Source organism: Globicephala melas, chromosome 13 (assembly GCF_963455315.2).
Source record: "Globicephala melas chromosome 13, mGloMel1.2, whole genome shotgun sequence".
In the NCBI taxonomy this organism is placed as follows: domain Eukaryota; kingdom Metazoa; phylum Chordata; class Mammalia; order Artiodactyla; family Delphinidae; genus Globicephala; species Globicephala melas.
The window spans coordinates 82,834,665-82,859,875 of record NC_083326.1 but is presented as its reverse complement, the minus strand read 5'-3'; the positions used below and the strand labels follow the sequence as shown (position 1 = coordinate 82,859,875).

General features: G+C 42.5%; 1 protein-coding gene across 7 annotated transcripts in view; it reads right to left on the bottom strand.

Annotated features, from left to right (window-relative positions):
- Nucleotides 1-24,105, bottom strand: part of LOC115855216 (huntingtin-interacting protein 1-related protein) — a 73,111-nt gene extending 49,006 nt beyond the window's left edge. The window contains exons 1-11 of one of the 7 annotated variants that reach the window (XM_060310968.2): nt 23,518-23,820; nt 21,409-21,601; nt 18,459-18,625; nt 16,036-16,137; nt 13,487-13,658; nt 11,406-11,507; nt 6,972-7,010; nt 6,425-6,513; nt 5,966-6,081; nt 2,813-3,538; nt 143-299 (exon numbers count right to left, since the gene is read on the bottom strand). In XM_060310968.2, the coding sequence (XP_060166951.1) occupies nt 143-299; nt 2,813-3,538; nt 5,966-6,081; nt 6,425-6,513; nt 6,972-7,010; nt 11,406-11,507; nt 13,487-13,658; nt 16,036-16,137; nt 18,459-18,625; nt 21,409-21,601; nt 23,518-23,553 (1,899 nt within the window). In that variant the 5' untranslated portion in view covers nt 23,554-23,820. Of the gene's footprint in view, nt 1-142; nt 300-2,812; nt 3,539-5,965; nt 6,082-6,424; nt 6,514-6,971; nt 7,011-11,405; nt 11,508-13,486; nt 13,659-16,035; nt 16,138-18,458; nt 18,626-21,408; nt 21,602-23,517; nt 23,821-23,895 lie in introns of those variants that run through there. The other 6 variants (XM_060310960.2, XM_060310961.2, XM_060310964.1 and 3 more) reach the window with 6 other exon arrangements.
- Nucleotides 24,106-25,211: the final 1,106 nt, after the last annotated feature.

Sequence of the window (25,211 nt, the reverse complement as noted above, 5' to 3'; positions counted from 1 at the left end):
GGCCTGCGTGTCCCGAGCCTGTGCTCTGCAACGGGAGAGGCCACGACAGTGAGAGGCCCGCGTACGGCAAAAAAAAAAAAAAAAGTATGCTGGGGAGAAGCCTTGCTTGAATAAGCTGGGTATTTCTAAGCGAAATACAAACCTTTTCACTGGGCAATGCTGCATCTTTGTTGACTAACAAAATCTTAGATGAGTTCTTTTTATCAGAAGAGGACTCCATCTCTATCAACTTCTCATCCTCTCTTAAGGCAGATTTTGAAGAACCCAAACAGTGGGACTGCTGGCTGGCAATCAGCTCACTGTGAATAATAAAACAAAAACAAAAACAGGCATCTTGAAACAAGAGCAGACACATGTCACCAATACTGTTATACTTGAAAGTATCTCAACAGGACAAAAAAAAAAAAATGTTTTCTTTTCTGATGATGAAGCTCAAGTTTGAATAGAACATTAGAGACTTGAGCAGAATATTTGTGTAGAATATTAGAAATGAATGCATACCTTTAGCAGTAAGAATTAAAACCAAATTCCTCGTTAAAGGGTAACTACAGAAGAGAGAATTGCCCTCCTCCCCACACCCACAAAAAAAAAAGCAAAGAAAAGAAGGTGTGAGAGACGAGATCATCCAAAAGAGGAAAAAAATGAATACAGCGTAAGGTTAAACATTGGAAGATTCTAGGTTTTTGGTTTCTGAGACTGATTTTTGTTAATGGTCTTTTACGAGTCCTTCTGTGAAAGCAGAATGGCACTGTTGTGGGTCCTTGATTCTTCCATAGGGTCTCAGTAGTTAGAGAACAGACACGTGCAGCTAAGTTTCTGGTGCGTTGTTAACACCGGGCTCAAAGCAGAGACCCTGGAAACCTCTTCCTCCCACAGGCCCCGTGAGGCAGGCAGAGCAGGCCGCGGCGGCTGCCCCCCCCCACACGTAAACCCCTGCACGGCAAATGGAACGGTGGTATAAATGTGACCATTTTAGTCAGGTGATGAAGTAGGTACACAAGCTCGTATAATCTAAGGAAAAACAGGAAAACATCATTATCTTTTCCACTTAATCACGCGTTTGTCATGCGATGCCTTGGCCCCTGCTGGCAGAACGAGAAGTCACTTGAATCATTTCAAGCCACGGAGGTCAAAAGGGCCTTGAAAGAAAACTCTGAAATTGTCTTTGAATTTCTTTCATACACTAAGTTTAATATGTGTCCGCTCTGCTCTTAAAATTACTTAACACAAGCTTTTCCCTTAATATATGCGTGTTCTTGTTCAATAGTGAAAAATAGGAAGTTGTGCCCTCCTGGTACTTGCAATTATCTAAGATGATCTTTAAAAACCAAATATGAATAGATAATATTTAGTGTAAAAACCAGTTTTTGTTGACAGAATAACTGTATGATTTTTAAGCGACTCAGGCTTCTAAAAGGGCCAAACGATAATCCAAACAATGAAAATACCAGAAGGGAAGTTCAATCATAGAGTCCTATGAAAGTCAATGTGATGATTAAAATAAGGCTCTCAAAACAGAGGCTTCATCCTTTCTGTAATTTAAGATCAAAGAGCTAGGTTTGCTTTAACAATAGCAGACATTAGTGTAGCACCCCTCAACTAACTACAAGATTCAGCAATTCGAACAGTAAGATGAGCCTGAAAAATGCAGCATATGCCAGAAACTAATCCATTTTTTTTCTCTTAAAAAAACCAGTTGGATAAGGGTGGTCAAAAGGCACAAGCTTCCAGTTATGAGATACATAAGAACTAGGGATTTCATGTACAGTAGGATTAATGTAATTAACACTGCTGTAGGTTACATATAAAAGTTGTTGAGGGCTTCCCTGGTGGCGCAGTGGTTTAGAGTCCACCTGCCGATGCAGGGGACACGGGTTTGTGCCCCGGTCCGGGAAGATCCCACATGCTGCAGAGCGGCTGGGCCCGTGAGCCACGGCCGCTGAGCCTGCGCGTCCGGAGCCTGTGCTCCGCAACGGGAGAGGCCACAGCAGTGAGAGGCCCGCGTACCGCAAAAAAAAAAAAAAAAGTTGTTGAGAAAGTAAATCCTAAGAGTTCTCATCACAAGGAAAAAATATATTTTTCTCTTTGTCTTTTATTTTGTGTCTCTATGAGATGATGGATGGTCACTAAACCTACTGTGGTCATCATTTCCTGATGCACTGGAATCATTATGCCGAACACCTTAAACTTATACAGTGCTGTATGCCAGTTATATCTCAATAAAACTGGAAAAAAAGAAACCAATAACTGTTACCAGCTTATTAGATACAAATATTCTTTCTCCTGCATGATTTTTAAAAGTAACAAAGTTTGGGAAATGTAAAGTAAACACAAAGGCCAAAGCAGTTGGATGTGTAAATAAGCCAATGGGGGCAAAAAGAATGTCTTATCTGGGGTCTAGGGAATGTAATCTGGACATGAAAGAAACGGCTTATCGATTCAAAAGGATCCTGGCTGAGGAATGCTCCGCAGCAGCATTCTACCCTGTAAAGTGACCTCCCCGTTCGTTTTAAAATAAAACATGTTTGCTCAGCTCATGACAACTGGCTTTGTTTTTAAGCAAAACTTTTGCCTCAGAAGCTGTCCTAGGCACAAACTTCTCACTGGAATCCAACACAGCCTCTGTACAATCAAAAACTCAACAGCCTACCCTGTGATGAAAAGAGGAAACCGTTTGTCAAACCGCAATTTCTGTTTGTAAACACTGCTTTCCGTTTCACAGTTGGCATGAAGTGGCTACTGCAGCCCTTTTAGAGTTCTCAGAACAGTAAGTAGGTTCCCTGGGTGTTTATAAACATGAAACAAGACTGACCTGGTAGAGGAGTTGTATTTGGTTCCACTGGCACTTTCCGAACAAGTGCACACCGATTTGTGGCACACGATTCTCTGCACTCTGGAAGGCTTGAAGATGCTCATCCATTCCACGTCAGACAGGTGGCCTGGAGCTTCGATTATGAAGTTACTTGGGTGGCAGCACTTGGATTCCCACATGTCGCTTTCATCCAGACAGGCTTCGCTTTTATGGCAACATGAGACTCCAGACCTTTCCAGGTGATCTTGACATTTGACATCTAGCTTTTCTGGTTGTTTTGAACCAGAACAGTTGGCCAGGCCCAGGTAAAGGCTGATGTCATGCCACTTTTCATCGGCTACAGATGTTGATGTTTCCGAGCGTTGTTTCTCTTCATTCTGAATCCCACCTCCATTACCTTTTGGTGATCTTGCGTGGATCTTGCAAAATGTACTTTTGTTTTCGGGTTCAGTCTGGATTTTTCCTCCCGGAGACCAAGACTTTTGTTTCTCCACTAAGTCTTTTGCAAGTAGAGATGAGATAGCAATTACACTTTTTCCCCCAAATGAAGTATTAACCTGTAGTTTCTTCTCTTTGCATACATCATAAGAGCTCTCGTCTGACTTATTTTGTTGAACCAACGTGGTCTCAAATTTTTGGTCCTTAACCAGTGACTTCTGATTTTCCTCCCTCTTAAAATCGACTTTTAGGTGGTTATTTTCAAGGTCTGATAAACACATTTCTCTGCTATGGTGGCATTACAAAAAACGGAAGTTATAAGATACACTTGATACTGTCGTTCTAAATAGTTCACTCAAACCTCATCAGCTGAGCTAAACCCTAGTAAGACCCATTTGTCTGAGTTGAAAATATGAGGTAGAATTTTTATATTCTTCGGAGCCCAATTTTAGCCCAACCTCCTCCAGGAAGTCTTGCCAACCACCACACCCACCCCCCTCTTCCCATCCTTAATGTCCACTGCACTGACTCTCCATACTGCAAATCATTCTCTTACTGTATATATTAATATATATCTAATTAATCAGATAGCAAATTTCCTATTCTAACTATATCATTCACTGTTTCATACATATAAAAGTTTTGTCAAAAGATTCTTAAGGGGCTTCCCTGGTGGCGCAGTGGTTGAGAGTCCGCCTGCCAATGCAGGGGACGCGGGTTCGTGCCCCGGTCCGGGAGGATCCCACATGCCGCGGAGCGGCTGGGCCCGTGAGCCATGGCCACTGTGCCTGTGCGTCCGGAGCCGGTGCTCCGCAACGGGAGAAGCCACAACAGTGAGAGGCCCGCGTACCGCAAAAAACAACCAAAAAAAAGGGGCTTCCCTGGTGGCGCAGTGGTTGAGAGTCCGCCTGCCGATGTAGGGGACGCGGGTTCATGCCCCGGTCCGGGAGGATCCCACATGCCGCGGAGCGGCTGGGCCCGTGAGCCATGGCCACTGTGCCTGCGCGTCCGGAGCCTGTGCTCCGCAACGGGAGAAGCCACAACAGTGAGAGGCCCGCGTACCGAAAAAAAAAAAAAAAAGGGGCTTCCCTGGTGGCGCAGTGGTTGAGAGTCCGCCTGCCAATGCAGGGGACACGGGTTCGTGCCCCGGTCCGGGAAGATCCCACATGCCGCGGAGCGGCTGGGCCCGTGAGCCATGGCCGCTGAGCCTGCGCTCCGCAACGGGAGAGGCCACAGCAGTGAGAAGCCCGCGTACGCAAAAAAAAAAAAAAAAAAGATTCTTAAGGTTTTTGTTCACATGTAGAAGCATTTTTAATCCTCCTGGAACCTAAGACGGCCTTTAACATACACTAAGTGTTCTGTAAATACTCGTTGATTGATCTGTTATTTCTCTTCCTAATTCACAGTTAAATAGACATAAAGTCAGGATTGAAAGGCAATGGAGAGTCAAGGTACAACGATAATTGGCAAGTGCCAGATGTGCTCACCTGCTGCATTCATGACCCTCCCATTCACCTGCTGGATGCCTATGTATCTATATATGGAAAACTGGTCTAAGGTAAAAGTGACACCACATGTGCATAAAATAAAAATCATTGTGATAAACCTTCTAATAAATTGTCAAAGTTTTTCATGTCACACCTATTCAGGTGTTCTAATCTGTATGATTCTGATCCCTCCTTCTAGAATGGGATAAGCCACTTTATGTTCTTAAAGAATAACCTCAATCATCCAGCCCAGGTACCTTCCAGGGGAAATGCAGTGCAAAAAGGAGAAAGAGCCAATAGGTTAGGGGCTTCTGCCTGCAAGAGGTCGCTGGGTTGGTCTGGTGTTTATGAGTAGCAGCCACAGCTGGGATACAGAGCAATGGTGCGACAACCCCCAGCAAAAGACCTCGAAGAAGAGTACAGCACATGCAGCAAAGTGTGGGTGAGTCCCCAGTTCTACTGTCTGTAGCAACAGCTGCTCCTTACATCCCTCCCTGCAACTCTGACCATCCCCATCCTGAACTTCACCCTCCGGGGAAAGGAGCTGCGTCATCCAGCCCAGCTTCTGCTCCTATGTGCGGTGATGGGGAACTCCCTGAATTCCTGTTCCTTTCCATGACTCCCTGTACCATTTCTGCTTGTAAAAGTGGACTCAGTTTAACTGTGGGGCAGTTGTATGCTTGTTAAATTAAATCAGACCTCATATATTTATATTTTAATTTTACAGAAACCAATTTAATTCACACACTGCCTTTTATAGGTAGGAGTGGACGTCTCCCCCTATTCACAAGGAAAATGGGAAAATCAGGCTGAGAGCAGAGCTCACCCTCAGCTGAACTTCTACTGCAGTTATTTATACCATTCTTTGGCATTATTTTAAGCAAGTACCATGCCCAATATATCTTCCTTTTCCCTACTCCTAGCCCGTGCCTAAAATACTGAGTGCTGAATGAATGAATAAATGATTCATCTCTGTAATTTCTACTTTAGCTCCAAGCCTTCTACACAACAAACACACAAATAATGTGTTTAATGAATTTAATCAAATGGTTAAATTAAGATCATGCCTAAAATTCTCACTACAACCCAGGATTAGGTCACATACATTTATTCCCTACTACCTACCAAACAGTAGTTAAGTACTGGCCCACAGCAGGTACTTAACAAATATTGACTGAACGATGGAATAACATGTAAGATCACATTAATAGCATCATACTAAGATTACCTGGATTCCAGGGCCTTTGATTCCTCCACCTTTGAGTCATATATCTGTATTAATTCCTGAGAACTTTCCACATTGAAATTAAGAAACTGCAGATCACGCTGTTGTTTTATGTAAATCTGCCATAGATATTGATAAATAAAGTGTAACAACAAAGCTAAACTGAGCCAACAACTGGCACTCTGAAATGCCAGCACAGATCAGACAGTGACTAAAGAACTAGGCTGAATGTGTTTGCTTTTATTTTTCCTATGTTAGCACTGAGATTTGTTAATGTAACTAGTCTCCTGACCTTTAATTACCATAAGCAAGACCCTATCTGCTAGGTTAATGTGATACACCTTTCACGTCGTCAGGACTCCAAAAGCATCATAAACAAAATCACTGGGCACACACTTTTCCTAGTCTGATGCTTGTTTATAAGCGTTTCCCACCTAACGGAGAAGGTAAGTGGGAGCCTACCTGTCGCAGATTATGCAGCTCTGCGCTCATGCGTTCTTGCTTTGACTTTGCGATATCCAGTAACTCGTCTTTCCTTCTGTCTCTCTCTACTATTTAAGAACAAATATTATTAAAACGTTTTTCACCAGCCCATATCAACACAAACCTCTTCATTTCCAACAATTTTATGCGCGGCTAACTTTTTGCCCCTCCCCCTTCCTGAATTTTAAAATTGCAAAATGGATGGCTGGAAAGAGCTTTCATCAGTGATTCTGACTAGATCCTTCGCCAAATTTGAAAACTTTCACAATATAATTAATGTTAAGTCAAAAAAGTATTCAAAACTGTACCAACTCTCTGCTCAAATTACATGTGTGTGTCTGTATGTACATAAGCATAGGAAAAGGCTGAGCGCAAGCATGCTGAAGTATCAAGTTATTTTTTAGATGGAAGGATGAATGACACTTATTTTCCCCTTTTTTTTTGAGGGGGTGGTTTCTAAATCTCTAAATTTAATACATATTACTTTACTCTTTACTTACTTATTCACATTACACAGGTAACTTACAAATGCATTTTCCTTGTAAAAATCCAAACAGCATATTACCTTTACCAACAGAAAAAAAACTAACATTACAAGGGGCAAAAAAAAAAAAAAAATCACTATTTTCACCAGTATGTAAGTCAATCTGATATAATCTCACAATCAGGCCACTTGTATGTATTCTCACTGAGCAAAAACTGAAGATATTTGGACCTATGAGGTGACCCCATAGGTAGACAAACTTGTCTTTCCATTTTAATGAAAGTCCAGCACTCCTTTACAGACTTTCTTTTTCTTGAAAACTCTTTACCTGATGGGTAATTAAGATTCAGAATTTTCTTTAATATACACAGTATTACACCCAATTTTCTAGCACAAAAAGACAGAACAGAGGTTTTTGGGTTTTTTTTAAATCTTCATTCTTTTACAAAGACCATAAACATTCTGCTGAAACACAGACACTTTGCTGTTACTAGGGTTGGGGTATGAGATATCAGTATTTTGAAGTTTCAGAACTTGGCAGATGAGAACCCCCAGAAAGGAAAGATCTAAAGTGCTACACGAAGACTTGTACAGGAAAAAAATACTAATATTATGCTTAAGGGGAAATAATTTCATTCACGTATAAGTGATAGATCAACAATAAATTTCTCACCTAAAAAAACCCACTGTCTTTATAAGAAGTTCTTTATAAGAGGCTAAATGCATAAACTGACCCTCTAATTATTAATACATGAATCGGTTTTGAGTAAATCAGGTGCAACCTAAATCAAAATTTACAACTTCTATGGTTTATTAACAAAGCACCTTTTCCACGTCATTTTTCTCGTGGATGAAAAAGAATACAAATATTTATTTTTATCGCTTTACATTTGGAGCGTCACAGAAACCATTTAAGGACAAAGGCATGAGCTTTGCTGGAGACAGCAACTCTACCTGGACAGCTTTTCTGCAAAAGTGTCTGCTGGCGGTCACTGGGGACCAGGCGGAATAAAGCGTGAGGAGCGATCTATGAAAGCCACCACCTCCTAGCCAAACGCGCTAAATGCTCAGCCCTTCTGATACGGGTCTGCAGCATCATCTTTTTTTTTTTAAGATTTTTTTTGATATGGACCATTACAATTTTTTTTTATTTATTTATTTTGGGCTGCATTGGGTCTTCACTACTGCACGTGCGTTTTTCTCTGGTTGTGGCGAGAGGCGGCTACTCTTCGTTGCGGTGTGCGGGCTTCTCGTTGTGGTGGCTTCTCTTGTTGTGGAGCACGGGCTCTAGGCACGCAGGCTTCAGTAGTTGTGGCACAGGGGCTCAGTAGCTGTGGCTCACAGGCCTAGAGTGCAGGCTAAGTAGTTGTGGCGCACGGGCTTAGTTGCTCCGCGGCATGTGGCATCTTTCCAGACCAGGGATCAAACCCGTGTCCCTTGCACTGGCAGGGGAATTCTTAACCACTGTGCCACCAGGGAAGTCTGATGTGGACCATTTTTAAAGTCTTTATTGAATTTGCCACAATATTGCTTCTGTTCTATGACTTGGCCTTTTGGCCACGAGGTATGTGGGATCCTAGCTCCCCGACCAAGGATCGAACCCTCAACCCCTGCATTGGAAGGCAAAGTCCTAATCACTGGACCGCCGGGGAAGTCCCGCATCATCTTACTTTTTTTTTTTTTTTGCGGTACGCGGGCCTCTCACTGTTGTGGCCTCTCCCGTTGCGGAGCACAGTCTCCGGACGCGGAGGCTCAGCGGCCATGGCTCACGGGCCCAGCCGCTCCGCAGCATGTGGGATCTTCCCGGACCGGGGCACAAACCCGTGTCCCCTGCATCGGCAGGCGGACTCTCAATGCACTGCGCCACCAGGGAAGCCCTCATTTTACTTTTAAAGGTAATCCTCGTGCACAGAATTGAGAACTGTGCCTCGTGGCACAGTGAAAGCCACGGCGTCGGGTTTAAAACTTACGTCTCTTCAATTCTGAATTTCTTTCTTTGCATTAGGGGAGTCAACACCGTAACAAAAGCCTATAAAAGTAGCGCACTTGCAATGTTTGTGTAGAGTCGCATTTAGTTTATGTGAATTCAACTCTATGCACAAAGGAAACAGTAAAACAGTAGCTCTTTCCGGATGGAAGTGACGCCCTCAGGGCATCTGGGACTCCGGCTGCTCTCAGCTCTACCCACCTCTTCCATTAACAAGCATGATCACACGCTGGGTGCATTCCCAGCACTCAGAGATACTTGTTTTGGACACAGCACGGCCCCTAAACAAAAGCCAGCTACTTTATTTGGCATTCAAGGATAATTTTAAATATATTTCAATACTGCCTTAATCTGACTTTAGAATAATCTACTGTTGCACGAAATAGAATTGTTTCCTTAGATCTGATACTTTCCTACGTGGCTGGGTTATCTGGGGTCAAAGTGGAGCGAGTCCGCCTATTTCACAAGTTGGTCACTGAAGACACAGAGGTATGGAACTCTGCTGACACCTGCCTGAGCGGGCAGCCTAAGGAAGACAGCACAAAGGAAAGGGTGCTGACGTCTGGACCTGCCAAATTCTGATCAAGCTTCTGTGCCTTTTACTGCCTGGGAGACCTTCACTCAGTCTCACAGGGCCTTGTTTATGGGACTCGCGGGGCCACAGAAATGTAAACTAGTATCATTGTTTCATTTGCAAACTTCTTATAAGCAACATGTACAAATGAAACATGTCTCTAAGCCTATGTGAAGAACTTCATCTTCAACAAGAGGAAAAAGAAGTTTTGAACTTAAAAGTACATTTTTAAGACATCTTCCAACCTTGAATAAAATGTGTTAATTTTTAGCCATGACACCTGATAGCATATTATCATGTTAAGCCTTTAAAAATTCTTTTCAGGCTTTAATTCACTTTTATAATTTAAACACACAAAAATTGTTCTGAGACAGTGGTACGAATTGAAAAGATATTTAAGAAATCAGCTTAGAAAAGGATAAAAAAATATTTCATAAAATGGATTTATTAGAGTATTATCTAACAAATTACATATACTTTACCTAGTAATACATAATAGAACATATGAGTAAAGACAGATGAACCAAAAAAAAAGGAGATTATTAAAATGTTCTGTAAATGTTTTTCCTTCCTCTGACCTCGCACATTTTATTCACAGCATCCGTAGAGCACTAAACTCTCTTTGGGCCTATGAGCTTCTTAGTCACTAGCAGAGTGCCTGGCACACAGATGCCGATCCAAAGATTGTGGGAATTCAACTATAAGGCTACAAACATATGTATATCTTTGTGTAGATGTACAAATATATGTATATCTTTATGTAAGTATCTGTAACAATGTAAGACATAATTACTTTGAGACACAGGAATCCTAGAAATAATGGAAATAGTGACCTCTAGTGGTAGGAAACTGCATTTCCCCAATCTTTAATCCCATGAGATTAAAATTAAAAATTTCATTTTATTTGAAAAAAATGTAATATAATACTGTATTCTGCCCTTTAACTTATAGAAATGTAGTCTCTTCCTAGCAGGAAGGACATTGAGAGTAGGTATGAGTAGACCCAAACATGTTCACTTAGTTAATTAAATTCTTTTTTCTTTTGACCATACCACATGGCATGTGGGATCTTAGTTCCCTGACCAGGGATCGAACCTGCGCCCCCTGCAGTGGACGCGCCAAGTCCTAACCACTGGATCTCCAGGGAAGTCCCAGTTCATTTAATTTCTATTTGGAACTTTACCTCCAAACCTATGATTTTCTTCATACAAACCACCAAAATTAAAGTCTAACAAAATCTTCTTGGCTGTCAGGGCCATATACAGATAAGCTCTAAATATCTGTGATTCTCAGTTGGGAGCAGAGAAAGGAGAGGCTAGAAACTCTGACACACTGGGGTGGGTTGGGGTTAGAGTGTAGGAGAACATGGCAGTGAGGGAGAGTGGGGAGTGCCACTTTTATGTTTATCAGAAGGGGGCCTAAGTTACACCTTATTGACAAACTTGCTTTTAAGTCATGAAAAATTCATCCCCAACATTATTATTTTGCGGTCGTACTGATGTAACAAAACACATGAGTATTTTCCAACTGTAATAACTACAGGTGATCTATTTGCAAAATTGAAAAACTGTTGAATTCCTAATTTTTATCTAGTATTTGCAAATACTTGGCTCATAAGATTCTTTCTTATTGAATTTTTAAGCACAAGTACTATGTTTTTAGTGAGCTAGTATAGTCATGCACTCAAGCTAGAAGGGAGAGCAGCTCCTCATTTTACAGAAGAGGAAAACAGAGTGAACTGGGAGGCACGATAACAGCTTTAAAATTCCCTGCCTGGTCCCTCCACATTTCTCAAAGGGTGTTAAAATAAATTAATTAAATACATAAAGTATTTTGAGAGAGGTACAATTCATTTAGCCCATCATGGTAGTATCGTAGAACGTTCAGGTTACTTAAACTAATTATCTATTTTTACCAGCAAAAACCAATTCATCATGCAGGCAACTTTTCTCTTGCTTGAGGCGAATGATCTCTTCTCGTTGTCCATTATTTTCTGTTGTCTTTTCGTTTAGATCCTCTTCACAAATAGAAGGGGGAAAAAAGTCCTCAAATAAATACTAGTTCCTAGAAGAATATACACTGTGAATACCTCTCATGTCCTCAGCACCTGCTTCCAAATAATATGAAGTCCTGTTGGATCTACAGACAAAATATGTCCCTCATCTAACATCTCACTGCATCCCCAGCAGTGACCCTGGCCAAGGCTTCCACCGTCTCCCTGCTCGAACCCTGCCTCTCCCTTTGCAGCCTACTGTCCACGGAGCAATCAGGGCCATCTGCTGGCGTCACTTCTCTGTTAAAAGCCCTTGTGCTACACTTAGGAGGAAATCCAAACTCATTACCTTAAGGCCTGCACAGCCTGGCCCTGCCCTTTCAATCTGTTCCTTACACTGGCCCCAACCTCAAAACCCACACCAGGGCTTTTGCATTTGCTCTTTCTTCTGCCTGGAAGGTCCTGGCCCAGATCTTTGCATGACTGGTTCTTCCCATCATCCAAGTTTCAGCTCTAATGTTTTCAAAGATGCCTTCCCAGTGCACCCAAACCAAATGAGTCTCTTTCCCTCACTCTCTAGTCCACTATCCATGATGCTGCATTTATTTTTGTAATAAATATTGAATTTATAAAATAAGAGTATAAAAGTTGATAAAAACAGACTTCTTTTTACTTTAAATCTTACCTAGGTAAACACAGCATTCAATAAACACTTATCGAATGCCTACAATGTACCCCAGGAGCTGTGCTATTAACTGTGGATCCAAAAAAACAGAAGACAGAGTCCGTCCCTGTTGTCAAGGGGCTTATAGTATGATTACAATTTTAGCTGAAGCTACAAATGGAGACAAAATTATGATTGACCACAAGTCAGGGCATCATAAGGACAAGATTTTAGGAGGTGGAGTTTTTTAAATTAAACCTGCCCCAATAGCCTTTCACAATTTGAACAGCAACTCCCTGCCTCATGAGGGATTCCACCAGGGACAGAGGTGGAGCAATCGCATGGCTCTGTCATTCTAAGTTTGCTCGTTCCACGGCAGGAGTCATTCTTTGTGTCTAACGTGATGACCACTTATAAATGGGACAGTCTGGGTGCAGATTTAAGACCTGGATAGCGCCTCCATCCAACAGCTTCCCCCGCCCACAGTGGGGAAAGGCCACATCCTCTGCAGATGAATATAAATTTTTACTCCATCACCTAGACCCATATTCCAGTACATAGCACTAACCTATCTGGCATACCCAGGCTTCGTTTCATTAGAAATCTTCAAGTAGTAGAAAAATAAACTGTGGGGTTACTGTGAGAATGCAAATGGAACAGGAGGACACAAAAGGAATTCCCCCCCAAAACAAAACACGCCCCGAAAAGCCACTGTGGGAGTTTGTGTTGTTCGTGGTAACTCCTCACCCCTCCCTGCGTTCCTCCCTCGATTTCTTGTAAATCCTCCCACAGGGGACTGCCTGACTCGGGGTTCAGCCACATGACTCGCTTTGGCCACAGAATGAGGGGGAAGTGATGGTATATATGGGTCCTCCCATCTTTCTGCTTCTCTTAAGCTTCTGCCTTCACTGTGGGAAGAAATGCCCAGGCTAGCCGACCGGGGAGGAGAAGATGCCCCAGGGGAGCCGCACAGCTGGGCCCAACGGAGATCAGCCAATTCCCGTGTGGCTTCCAGATACGTGAGCTTCTCAGATGCTTGTGGTTGCGTGCCACTGAGACACTGTCATTGGTTGCTACAAAGCGTACAGTAGCAATAGATAACCGGTACAGCAAAGGCAGGATTATTTTTAAAATAGAACGCATGAGGCCGTTTCCCCCAACTCTGTTATTTATCTTGTAACACAAAAAATTGCAGCATAATTCTATACAAATGAAATGAACATCTCAGCGTAGGACCTAAAGCTAACAACAGACCTACTCTCAGCTATGAGATTAAGTGAACCCAAATGAAGAAATATATTCCCAAGATAAAATGCTTAAATTTATGCCTCTTCCTTACCTTTTAGCTTATTGACTTCAATCTTAAGTGCCTTCAATTTCTGCTTATAATCTTGCTTTTCTTTCACAATACAGGTCTCCACCATCTTAGCATCACGTAAGGCATGCTCTAACAATTTAAATTTACCCGAACAGTCAGCAATGTGATTGACTGCCTCGATAATATCTTTGTCCTACAAACCAAATTTGAAAACTGTTACATAAGATTTTAAAATTCCAACTAAACAATAAGAAAACACTACACTTATTAGGTCTCATTGTGGGAGAGGGATAAATTGGGACATTGGGATTGACATATACAAACTACTATATATAAAATAGAGAATGAGTAAGAGCCTGCTATAGTACAAGGAACTCTACTCAATACTCTGTAATGACCTATATGGGAAAAGAATCGAAAAACAAAGAGTGGATATATGTATATGTATAACTGATTCACTTTCCTGCGCACCTGAAACTAACACAACATTGTAAGTCAACTATATCCCAAAAAGAATTAAAAAAAAAAAAGATCTCGTGTACCCGGTTTCATTCCAAGCACTTTCCATGTGTTACCCCATTTTATCCTCACGGTAACTCTCTGAGGTAGGGACTATTGTTACTCCCCACGTGACAGAGGACTCGACAGTAAAGTGGCCACAGTTATACAACTGGTTAGTGATGGAGTTCCGATTTGAACTTAGCCGGCCGCCCCTGAAACCATGCACACACCACCATAGTTACTGTCTCAGAAAGTTTAGAAGCAAACATTTGATTGCCTATGAAACTGTAATAGCAATAGGAAGGCTGGTGGCCCTTGAGGGGGCTTATTCTCTGCATTACAGATAAATCCCATAGGCCCTCTCTTCCTCCCCTTCTTTTCAGCTTGTTAAAATGACAGACACCAAGACCTTATCCTAAACCTACCCAATTCAGAACCTCTTATTGTTGAGGTGGTTGTTTTAATTACATAAAAGGTATCTATGTGCTTGTTGAAAAGCAATTCAAATAACACCTGAAAGTATAAAAATAATAAGCAAAAGTACTCCCCCACCACTCATGTGGAATAACTATTATTAGCAGGTTTTACCTTTGCTTAAGGACAAAGGTTTCTGCGATAGCATCCTATATGCGTTCCTAAAATACTTCGCAGTCTGCACATCTCACGTTAGGACTTATGGGAAAAATAGGATTTGGGCAGACCATTCAAAAACCGATGGAACTCTGTGATCAGACCAGTAGCAAAGAAACAGTAGTCCTGGGCTTCCCTGGTGGCACAGCGGTTGGGAGTCCGCCTGCCGATGCAGGGGACACGGGTTCATGCCCCAGTCTGGGAAGATCCCACATGCCGCAGAGCGGCTGGGCCCGTGAGCCATGGCTGCTGAGCCTGTGTGTCCGGAGCCTGTGCTCCACAACGGAAGAGGCCACAACAGTGAGAGGCCCACGTACCGCAAAAAAAAAGAAAAAAAAAAAAAAAGAAACAGTAGTCCTGTTAAGTACAAGAACACAGTTTAGCAAACGCCACTGCAGACACATCAGTCAGGCAATCCTTTCCAGCTTCACCAGGAGTTTGCTATGATGGACACTGTAGGGGTTGCTGAAGCCAGGAAACTGGTCACTACTTGATTAAAGACAATTCTATAGATTTTAATATTTTCTTTTTAACTTTATGAAAGCTTGTCCCTGATCACTCAAAAACATTTATGTGCTGGGAAAAATCACATATGAATTAGCATGAGTGTCCCATTATACCAGAATCACTCCTCTAGTCACCTGCTGTCCAACACATGTGTTACCACATAGAAGAGACTTTATCAATCACTGTTTATGGCACGTTAGTGACTACATCAACTACTTGACTGCTAAGTTTTCTCCTCAATTAAAAACATATTAACGGGCTTCCCTGGTGGCGCAGTGGTTAAGAATCCACCTGCCAATGCAGGGGACAGAGGTTCGAGTCCTGGTCCAGGAAGATCCCACATGCTGCAGAGCAACTAAGCCTGTGCACCACAACTACTGAGCCCGCACTCTAGAGCCTGTGAGCCACAACTACTGAGCCCGCATGCTGCAACTACTGAAGCCTGCGCACCTAGAGCCCGTGCTCTGCAACAAGAGAAGCTACTACAATGAGAAGCCTGTGCACCACAATGAAGAGTAGCCCCCGCTCACCGCAACTAGAGAAAGCCCATGCGCAGCAATGAAGACCCAATGCAGCCAAAAATAAATTAATTTAAAAAAAAACATATTAACAAGCAATTTGATAGCTAATGACTTTATGAGACCCAGTAATGGATACCTCAGAAGAAACCAGCTGAGTGCAGGCATGCTGGACCATGGAATGGGCCTTGGAGACAGAGACCCACACTGCAGTCCTGTCTCCTCTCAGGGCCTTGGGGGCATCATTTTAAACTTGTTTCCCTCATTTCTAAAACCAGAATTTAAAAAAAGAGAGCAACATTGATAGCTCAACCTATCTGAGTCATGGTGGGACTTCAGGAACTTCATGTACATTGCTGTACCCTATCAGCTACAAAGTGCCTGGCAAGTGGACGTATCGTGATTCTGCATTACCTTCAGCTTTATCATGGTGGTGAGAGCCTGTTCTCGAGCTTGCAATTGTCCCACTTGAGCAGAAAGTTCCACTAATGTGTTGCTGAGATTTTCGTTTCTAACCTATCAGGGACAACACAAAATACTAATTGAGTCATTTAAAAGCTTTCATTACTCTCACCAGCCACAATCTGTGCTCATTCTTCTGTTTCGTTTTTTTCTCTGTTTAGCTTTTTTAGTAACAAAGTGGGCTAAGTAAGCAGTCATCAAAAAGGAACACAAATATCTATTTCCCCATTATCGCCAGCATCTTCTCAGTACTTGAGTTTTGCCCTACTGAATTCTATCAGTTACGTTTATAAACATGTCTACTTCCTAATGCTCTTTAATGAATACTTCCAGGTTGGCAAGAATGAAAACTGGATCAGCAAGAGACTTCCTTTGCTGAAACAAAGTAGCATTAATGAACTTTGATGCATCTTTACTCTATGTTGAAATAACTTCATATTGGGGTATTCCCACTTTTCAGGGTTTTTTTTTTTTTTTACCCAGAGATCTAGATTTGATATAATTATTGTGTACATAATGTGTTTATTGGTTGGGAAAAAAAAGAATAATCAGGCTTTTTAAAAGAGACCTTCATGGAGGAAACTTAAATGCATGTTACTAAGTGAAAGAAGCCAATCTGAAAAGGCTACATATTGTATGATTCCAATTCTATGACATTCTGGAAAAGGCAAAACTCTGGAGAGAGTAAAGAGATCAATGGTTGCCAGGGGTTGTGGCAGAGAAGGAGGGAGCAGAGCAGAGAGGGTTTTTAGGGCAGTGAAACTACTTCTGTATGACATTACAATGGTGGATGCAGGTCATTATTTGTCAAAACCCACAGAACGCACAACACCAAGAGTGAACCCTAATGTAAACTATGGACTTTGGGCGGCAATGATGTGTCAGTGTAGATTCACTGATTGCAACAAATGTACTACTGTGATGCAGAATGTCCACAGTGGAGGAGGCTGGCCGGGGGAGAGGGCAGGGTCTATGAGAAATCTCTGTACATTCCACCCAATTTGGCTATGCACCTAAAACTGCTCTAAAAATTAAAGTTTATTAATTAAAAAAAAAAACCTTCCTGCTATGGACTGAATTGCACCCCCCCCCCGCCCAAATGCACATGTTGAAGCCCTATGAAGCCCTAACCTCTAATGTGATGGTGTTTGGGGGTGGAGCCTTTGAGAAGTAATTAGGTTTAGATGAGGTCATGAGAGTGGGGCCCTCATGATGGCATCCGTGTCCTCATAAGAAGAGACACCAGAGAGCTTGCTCATGTACTGTCTCTCTCCCTGCCACATGAGGACACAGTAAGAAGGTGACCATTTACAAGTCAAGAAGAGAGCCCTCACCAGAAACTGACCAGGCCGGCACCTTGATCTTGGACTTCTAACCTACAGAACTGTGAGTAAAGAAATTTCTGCGCAGTCTATGGTACTTTGTGATGGCAGCCCAAGCTGACCAACACGCTTCCATTTTTTAATTCAACATATCAAGAGATTCCAGAATAGTTTTCACTTATTTTATAGCTAGAAACTGTCTAGAAGAGTAATCTGGAAAAAATTTTAGACATAAAATCTATACAATTATTATGAGTTATTAAGACTCACTATATTACCAAGATCTATACTGATATCATTATGAAACAAGAATATGAAGGCTATAAGAACAACAAAAAAGGCTTTCTCACTGCGTCTCTCAAAAAGCATGAGCTCAAAAGATATCTGATGACTCACCAGCTAGAAATGAAAATTGAAAAATCACTCTTACAGATTTTATTCCCAATATGCCACTAACGTGATATAGATATTAGTTTCATCAGATTATACACAGTTATTCAGAAAGCATAATGTGAAGCTACTTGATGATATGGATCTCAGAATCTGAGAAAGGCTTTCTAAAATAACCCATTGTTGATAAAATGATAGATGCTACCAAACAGAGGGCTTAACAGTCAGAAAAGGGCTGTAATGAAGCTTCATCTCCAAGACAAAATAGCACTGGCAGCTACCCAAAGCCCTACAAGGAACACAAAACTATGATGATGGATGGATGGATATACTTTCATACACACACACATGCATTTTTAATGGAAATATTTAAACCTAATTTTTCAATAACTGAAACACAAACATAATTTGGGCTAGGGAAGCTTATCTTAAAACCAACCTCAAGGGCTTCCCTGGTGGCACAGTGGTTGAGAGTCCGCCTGCCGATGCGGGGGACACGGGTTCGTGCCCCGGTCCGGGAAGATCCCACATGCCACGGAGCGGCTGGGCCCGTGAGCCATGGCCACTGAGCCTGCGCGTCCAGAGCCTGTGCTCCGCAACGGGAGAAGCCACAGCAGTGAGAGGCCCGCATACCGCAAAAAAAAAAACCCCGAAAAAACCAACCTCAAGGTCTTCAGAGAGGAGAGTGGAATGGGTTGCCTTTTGGGCCATTTCTTGAAGCTGTAGTTGAGTCTTTTGAAGAGTACTCTGGTATTCAATTTGATTCGATTCAAGGGTTTTTACTTTCTTTGTGAGTGACCTGATTATTTCAGTTCTTTTATGTAGTTCACCTGAGGGAGATTTCATCAATAACTTACTTGTGGTCAGATTTGAAGCTGAAAATGCATTATTTTCAAGACACATGGTTAAAGGTTCATACTTCTTTTAAAAGTTTTTATTATGAAATGCACGATATTGTACCTTAGTCAAGAAAGAGAACACCAACAGCAACCCAGAAGGCCCTGTACGTCACTTCCTGAGCACAATCTCTCCAATTTCCCACCTTCCTAACCACTGTCCTGATCTTACTCATTTCCTTGTTTTTCATTATAGTTTTACTATCTATGACCACATCCCTAAGAACAGTTTAATTTGAACCATATGTAAATGGAATTATACTCTATGAATTCTTCTGTTTGCTTTTTTTGCTCAAGATTATGATCCTGGGAATTCCCTGGTGGCCCAGTGGTTAGGACTCCACGATTTCACTGCCAAGGGCCTGGGTTCGATCCCTGGGTGGGGAACTAAGATCCCACAAGCTGCTTGGCACAGACGAAAAAAAAAAGATTATGATCCTGAGATGTATCCATGTGGCTGCAGGTAACTCCTGTTTGTGCACTGTCATTGCTGTATAATATCATTATATGATCATGCCACAATGTATTTATACATTCTACTACTGGTGGTCATTTGGACTGTTTCCACTTAGCAGCTATGATGTACAATGCTGCTCTAAATATTCTCCTACAAGCATCTTGGTGCTTTTGCAGGAGTTCCTCTAGAGCCTGGCTACTCAAAATGTGGCCCTTGGACCAGCAACAGGGACATCACGGGGACCTTGTTAGATACACAGACCTATCGTATCACAATCTACATATTAACAAGATCCTTAGGTAATTCCTGTGCGTATTGAAGGGTGAGTAGATTTCCTAGAAGTGGAAATGCTGGGCCATAGCTATGTATATCTTCAACTTTACCAGAACTGTCAAATGATTTTCCAAAGTAGCTGTACCAGCTGACACGCCCACCAGCAGTGAATGAGCCTTCCCTTGCTCCCCACTTTTACCAATACCTGATATTTTTTGCCAGTCTGGTAAGTATAAAAAGGTCTCATTATGGTCTTAATTTGCATTTCCCTAATTACTAATGAGAATGAGAACTTTCTGTACATTTATTGGCCATTCAGTGTTCCATGAAATGCCTATTCAGGTGTCTTGCTCATTTTAAAATCAGATATTGGGTTTCCCTGGTGGCGCAGTGGTTGAGAGTCTGCCTGCCGATGCAGGGGACATGGGTTCGTGCCCCGGTCCGGGAAGATCCCACATGCCGCGGAGCGGCTGGGCCCTGAGCCATGGCCGCTGAGCCTGCGCGTCCGGAGCCTGTGCTCCGCAACGGGAGAGGCCACAACAGTGAGAGGCCTGCGTATCGCAAAATAAATAAATAAATAAATAAATAATAACTTATTGCTAAGAAATGCTAACCATCATCTGAGCCTTCAGCGAGTCGTAGTAGTAACATCAAAGATTACTGATCACACATGACCATAACAAATGTAATTATAATGAAAAAGTTTGAAATATTACGAGAATTACCAATATATGACACAGGGACACAAAGTGAGCAAACGGTGTTGGATAAAGGGTGCTGATAGACTTGCTCAGTACAGGGTTGCCACAAACCTTCCATTTCTAAAAATCATAATATCTGCAAAGTGCAATAAAACGAGGTATGCTTGTATATAATGTTATCTTTTGCTTTAATATGTTTATATAAAAGATATTAATTATATAAGACATATTGCAGCTAACGTACAATCATATTAAATATTGCATTTATGTGTATCTACATGTGCGTGGGTGTGGTCAGAATAAAATCAGATGGTCATCAACGAAATGGAAAAACTACTCATATTTAGATTGTCGCATTTACAGAATCCTCTATGTAATATAAGTAAAGAAGGTGATACATTGTCTTTCTATTAAACAGATCTAGTATTTTCCCCTCTAGCACATTCTAGTATTAATGCAGTGTCAACAGAACATTCAGACTTTAGGGCAGCACAAAAGGGACGATAGTTAAAATATGGTACAAAAGGAAATTTTTGTAAGCCATTTTTGAGATTGCTCTAATTTTAAAAGATGACTATTTTAGGTATTTGAGATCAAGTTCAATACCAAGTTTAAAATCTTTGAGTCAGTTCAAGAGAAATGGCCAGTTCTGTGGCATCTTCATTCATACTTTAGCTCAAAACTAATTTCCTTCAGGTTCACTCTTGACACTCAATGTTGACTGAAGCTGCCCAGCCCTCTTTCTACAGCTAAGTACTTCGCTTGCCCTACTTTAATTCACATTGTGTTTGTTCTGTTGTGAGTGTTCATGATGTCATCCTATCTTCAATTAAAATAAACTCCAGGGACTTCCCTGGTGGCGCAGTGGTTAAGAATCCGCCTGCCAATGCAAGGGACACAGGTTCGAGCCCTGGTCCTGGAAGATCCAACATGCCGAGGATCAACTAAGCCCGTGCGCCACAACTACTGAGCCTGCGCTCTAGAGCCCGTGAGCCACAACTCCTGAAGCCCACACGCCTAGGGCCCGTGCTCCGCAACAAGAGAAGCCACCGCAATGAGAAGACGGCACACGGCAACCAAGAGTAGCCCCCGCTCGCCGCAACTAGAGAAAGCCTGCACGCAGCAACAAAGACCCAACTCAGCCAAAAATAAATAAATAAAAATAAAATAAAATAAACTCCAGTGCAGCAGGGATTGTGCTGAGATGTTCCTATCTTACCCTTGAGCCCTTTTAACGTGTTGGCATGTACAAGTGCATGACAGATGCTGCTGCATATATGTCTGACCTTCTAATTTGCTGCAACGTTCTTCCAAAGTCAACACTTTCTGCCGATCCTCTTCCCATGAAAGAAGTTGTCTTTGATGTACTGCAACCATATCATTGAGCTCTCTATCTCGATCTTTTAATTCTCCAATGAGCAGCTGCAGCTCTCTCCGTTGTTTCTCGATAGTGGAAATCTCAACTTCTGACCCAATGTTCTAAACATAGAAAGTGGCTTCACGTCAGGATAAAACTAATCAACATAAATCGGCCAAAGCATATTTTCCAAACAATTATATCTTCTTTTGCTGCCAATTCAAGGTAGTTAAATTACGTTTTATTCACTGATTATAACATGACGTCAAAATTATGTATATTTAAAGCAAGTTCACACCTACTGTACTCTGCCTCTATCACTTTCTGTCGTACCATTTACACCACTCTTAAAGAGTGGGACCATTGGTAAAACCTCCATTGGTTAATCACAAATAAACCCATTTCTGCATTTCTTTTCTTTGCTGTCAACCCTCTCCTTGTATCAATCAACAATATTATCCCTCAGCTTGCCCCAGAAATTCTACGGCAGTCAAATAAAGGGGAACAGGAAGTAATTACTGTTTAAATGTAACTGATCCAAACTCAACATACCTACTTAAAAACAAATTTTGTAAAGGCAAAATTTCAAATATACACAGAAGACAAGAGAATAGTACAGTAGACTCCCATTTGCTCAGTACCTAGGTCTTTCTTACCACTATCAAGATTCTGCCACGTTTCAATTTTCCTTTTTCTTTTTGTTGTTGATAAAAAATAGTTTTTACTCTTAGATACTTTAGTATGCATCTCTAAAAATGAACGTTTTTATATAACCATGATGCCATTTTTATGCCTAACAAAATTATCCACGATAACACCTTTTAAGCATACATCATTTTAAAGTCTAGTGCAGTGAAGTTGGTCTGACCTAAATTGGAATCCAGAAGTAGCCACTTAGTGGCTCTAAGACCTTGCGTAAGTTACTTAATGTCCTTAAGTCTTAATTTCCTTGTCTGTAAAATGGTAATAGCAGCATTTTAACTTCTAAGAGTTGTGTGGATTAAGCAAGATAATCTCTGTAAAGCACTTCACAGTACTTGGCACCATTGTAAGTGTCATTAAAAATTAATCAATAGTCAAGCTAAGAAAGAAGTGGAAAACTTTATTTGAGCCAAGCTGAAGATTATAACCTGGGAGACAGTCTTTCAGAAAGCTCTGAGAACTGTTCTGCCTGTAAGAGGTCAAAACACAGTTACAAACACTTTCAAGACAAAGGGCTATACATCAAAATAATATGTTGACCTTTACACAATGCAGCTCTGCGCATACAAGGCAAGTAGTGGGTCACAGTGACCCCTTACAGGATTGAGAAAGGAATGTTATCTCCTAAGGAGTTCCTTGCTGGCACTGGGAGAAAATAGCTTTTTTTTTTTTTTTTTTTTTTGGCAAGCAGGCATTCCTACGTCTTCTAAAAGGATCTCGTTAATGTGTAATGCAGATGCACAATACACACCAAAGGGGAGGAAGCAGTGGCTCAGACGACAGAGAAAACTTTGTTAACTTTTTCTGGTCCTGCCTTAAAATAATTTTGTTCTGTCATAAACGACCAACAAACATTAGCTAGTATTATCAATATTTTATTATTAAGATTGTAAGTCACATTCCAAAGTATGGTACTGTCCCCATCTATGAAATAAAGAACTAAAAAACAAAACCCAAAAACCAAATCACTATGCTGTATACCCGTAACTAACGCAATATTGTAAACCAACTATACTTCAATTAAAGAAATAAAACAAAACTAAAAGTGTTACTTTAAGAATTCTACCTTAAAGACAGTAGTTTAAAGTTCACCAGAGGCCCATGTACACCCAGTACTCGCGACTCGACACTGCTCCTGGGCTGAACAACCCATTTTCATTAAGGTAAGGAAACTGATGTGACGCTCCGTTTTCCTTCTGCGTCCTGGGTATTGTTTTAAATTTTAAGCAAAAACGATTCCTGAATAACCCCAATGCACGTCGTCCCCGCGGTCTGCTCTCCTCTCTCCCCGGGACGCGACGGCGGAAACGGGAAACGCAGAGCATCAGCCGCTCACCTGGCGCCCGGCCAGGAAGGAGGCCGAAGGGTTCATAGGTGTTTCCTCTGCCCCCGGAGAGAGTCGGTGTGCGCAGCGTCACCCTAGAAACGCCATCGGCGCGCCTACCCGGAGCGGCGGGGGCGAGCCCCGAGCCCCGGAGCCCCGCACCCTCGCTGGCCCAAGCAACCTCGCCCAAACCGCCGGCCCCGCGGAACGCGCCCGGCCCACTCGGCTTACTGCGTAGCCGAGCGGCAGCCCCGGCTCTCGCGACACCTCGGCGGCCGCAAGAGCCCGCAGGAGGCCGGTTCCCACTCGGCCTCGTCGGGCGCGGCCCCCGACCCCCTCCTGGCGTTTTGTTCTTCCATATCCGGGCCTGGGGGCTCTCGAATGATTTACCTGGAGCTGTAAAAGCCATTATCCCGGCCCACAAAGAACCGTTCTTCACCATGACCCTGGGAATGATGGAGCAAATGAAGGGCTGTTTCTGCGCTGTCGCCCTGGCGTGTGACCATGTGCTCGCTTACTTATTTCCCTCTTTCCCTCCTAAACTGTGAGCGCGGTTGCTCTGGCTGCTGTGTACTCCGGGCAAGGAGAACACTTCCTGGCATTCAAACAACAAACAGATGGAGGCAGACGCCACCCCTGGTAGTTAATAGTCAGTTGCTGGCCATCCCAGCAGACAGCTCTAAACTGAGAATCACAGTTGAAAAGAGAGAGAAAAAAATTAAAAAAGGGTTTTTTTGACTCTTGATGTAGCTCTTTTGTTAAATGATGATGACGTACCCCTTGGGGTGGACGTGCACCCAGTGGGGTATATCAAATGACGATGATGTACATTTTGGGGTGGACTGCGCCCCTTGGGTGGACGTGCCCCACTTACGATGGACGTGCACCACCTGGCGTACAGCCGGGGAGGGTGCTGTCCCCCTTGGGGGGTGTGCCCGAGCTGATTTAATCAGCCCCTTGGCTCGCGTGATTCCTATTGTTAAATCAGCCCCATACATCAGGTGACTCCCATTAAGTCAATCAGCACCACTTATCACGTGACTCCCACTAATTAAATCAGTCTCCATGAGTCACGTGGTTCTCGTTGATTAAACCGGCTCCCTTAAATATCGTGACCCCCCACTTAATCAATCGTCCTTCTTAAATCTCTTGGCGTTCATTAAACCAATCAAACGCCTTAGATTTCCTGGCCCCCATTAAATCAATCTGCCTTCTTACGTCTCAGGGCATCCATTAAGAAGGATGATTGATTTAATTAGGGGTCACCATATTTACGAAGGCAGATTGACTCAATGGGAGTGCTGTCCCACGTGGGGGGGGGTGCTCAGGCACCCCTTGAGGGACCATGCACCCCCCGGTGTACATCAGATGATGATGACGTACCCCTTGGGACACAATGCACCCCCTGGTGTACAGCCAAGGAGGGTGCTGTCCCCCTGGGGGGTGGACATGCACCCTGTGGGGCAAGAACCTTGACACTTTATCGTGACAATATTTACCACATTGAGTTGAAGCTAAGCTTTTTTCTCGTGCTGTTTCATAGTCACTCCTTCTTCCCCCTTTTACTCTTCGTTATAGAGGGACTATGAAAAAAATAATGCTTATCGTATTTAACCCCTGGTCACTCACCCACTACTGCTTAACCCGTAAGATGGCATTTCTGGCAAGACAAATTACTAAAGTCTTAATAGTATTTCAACTCTCCT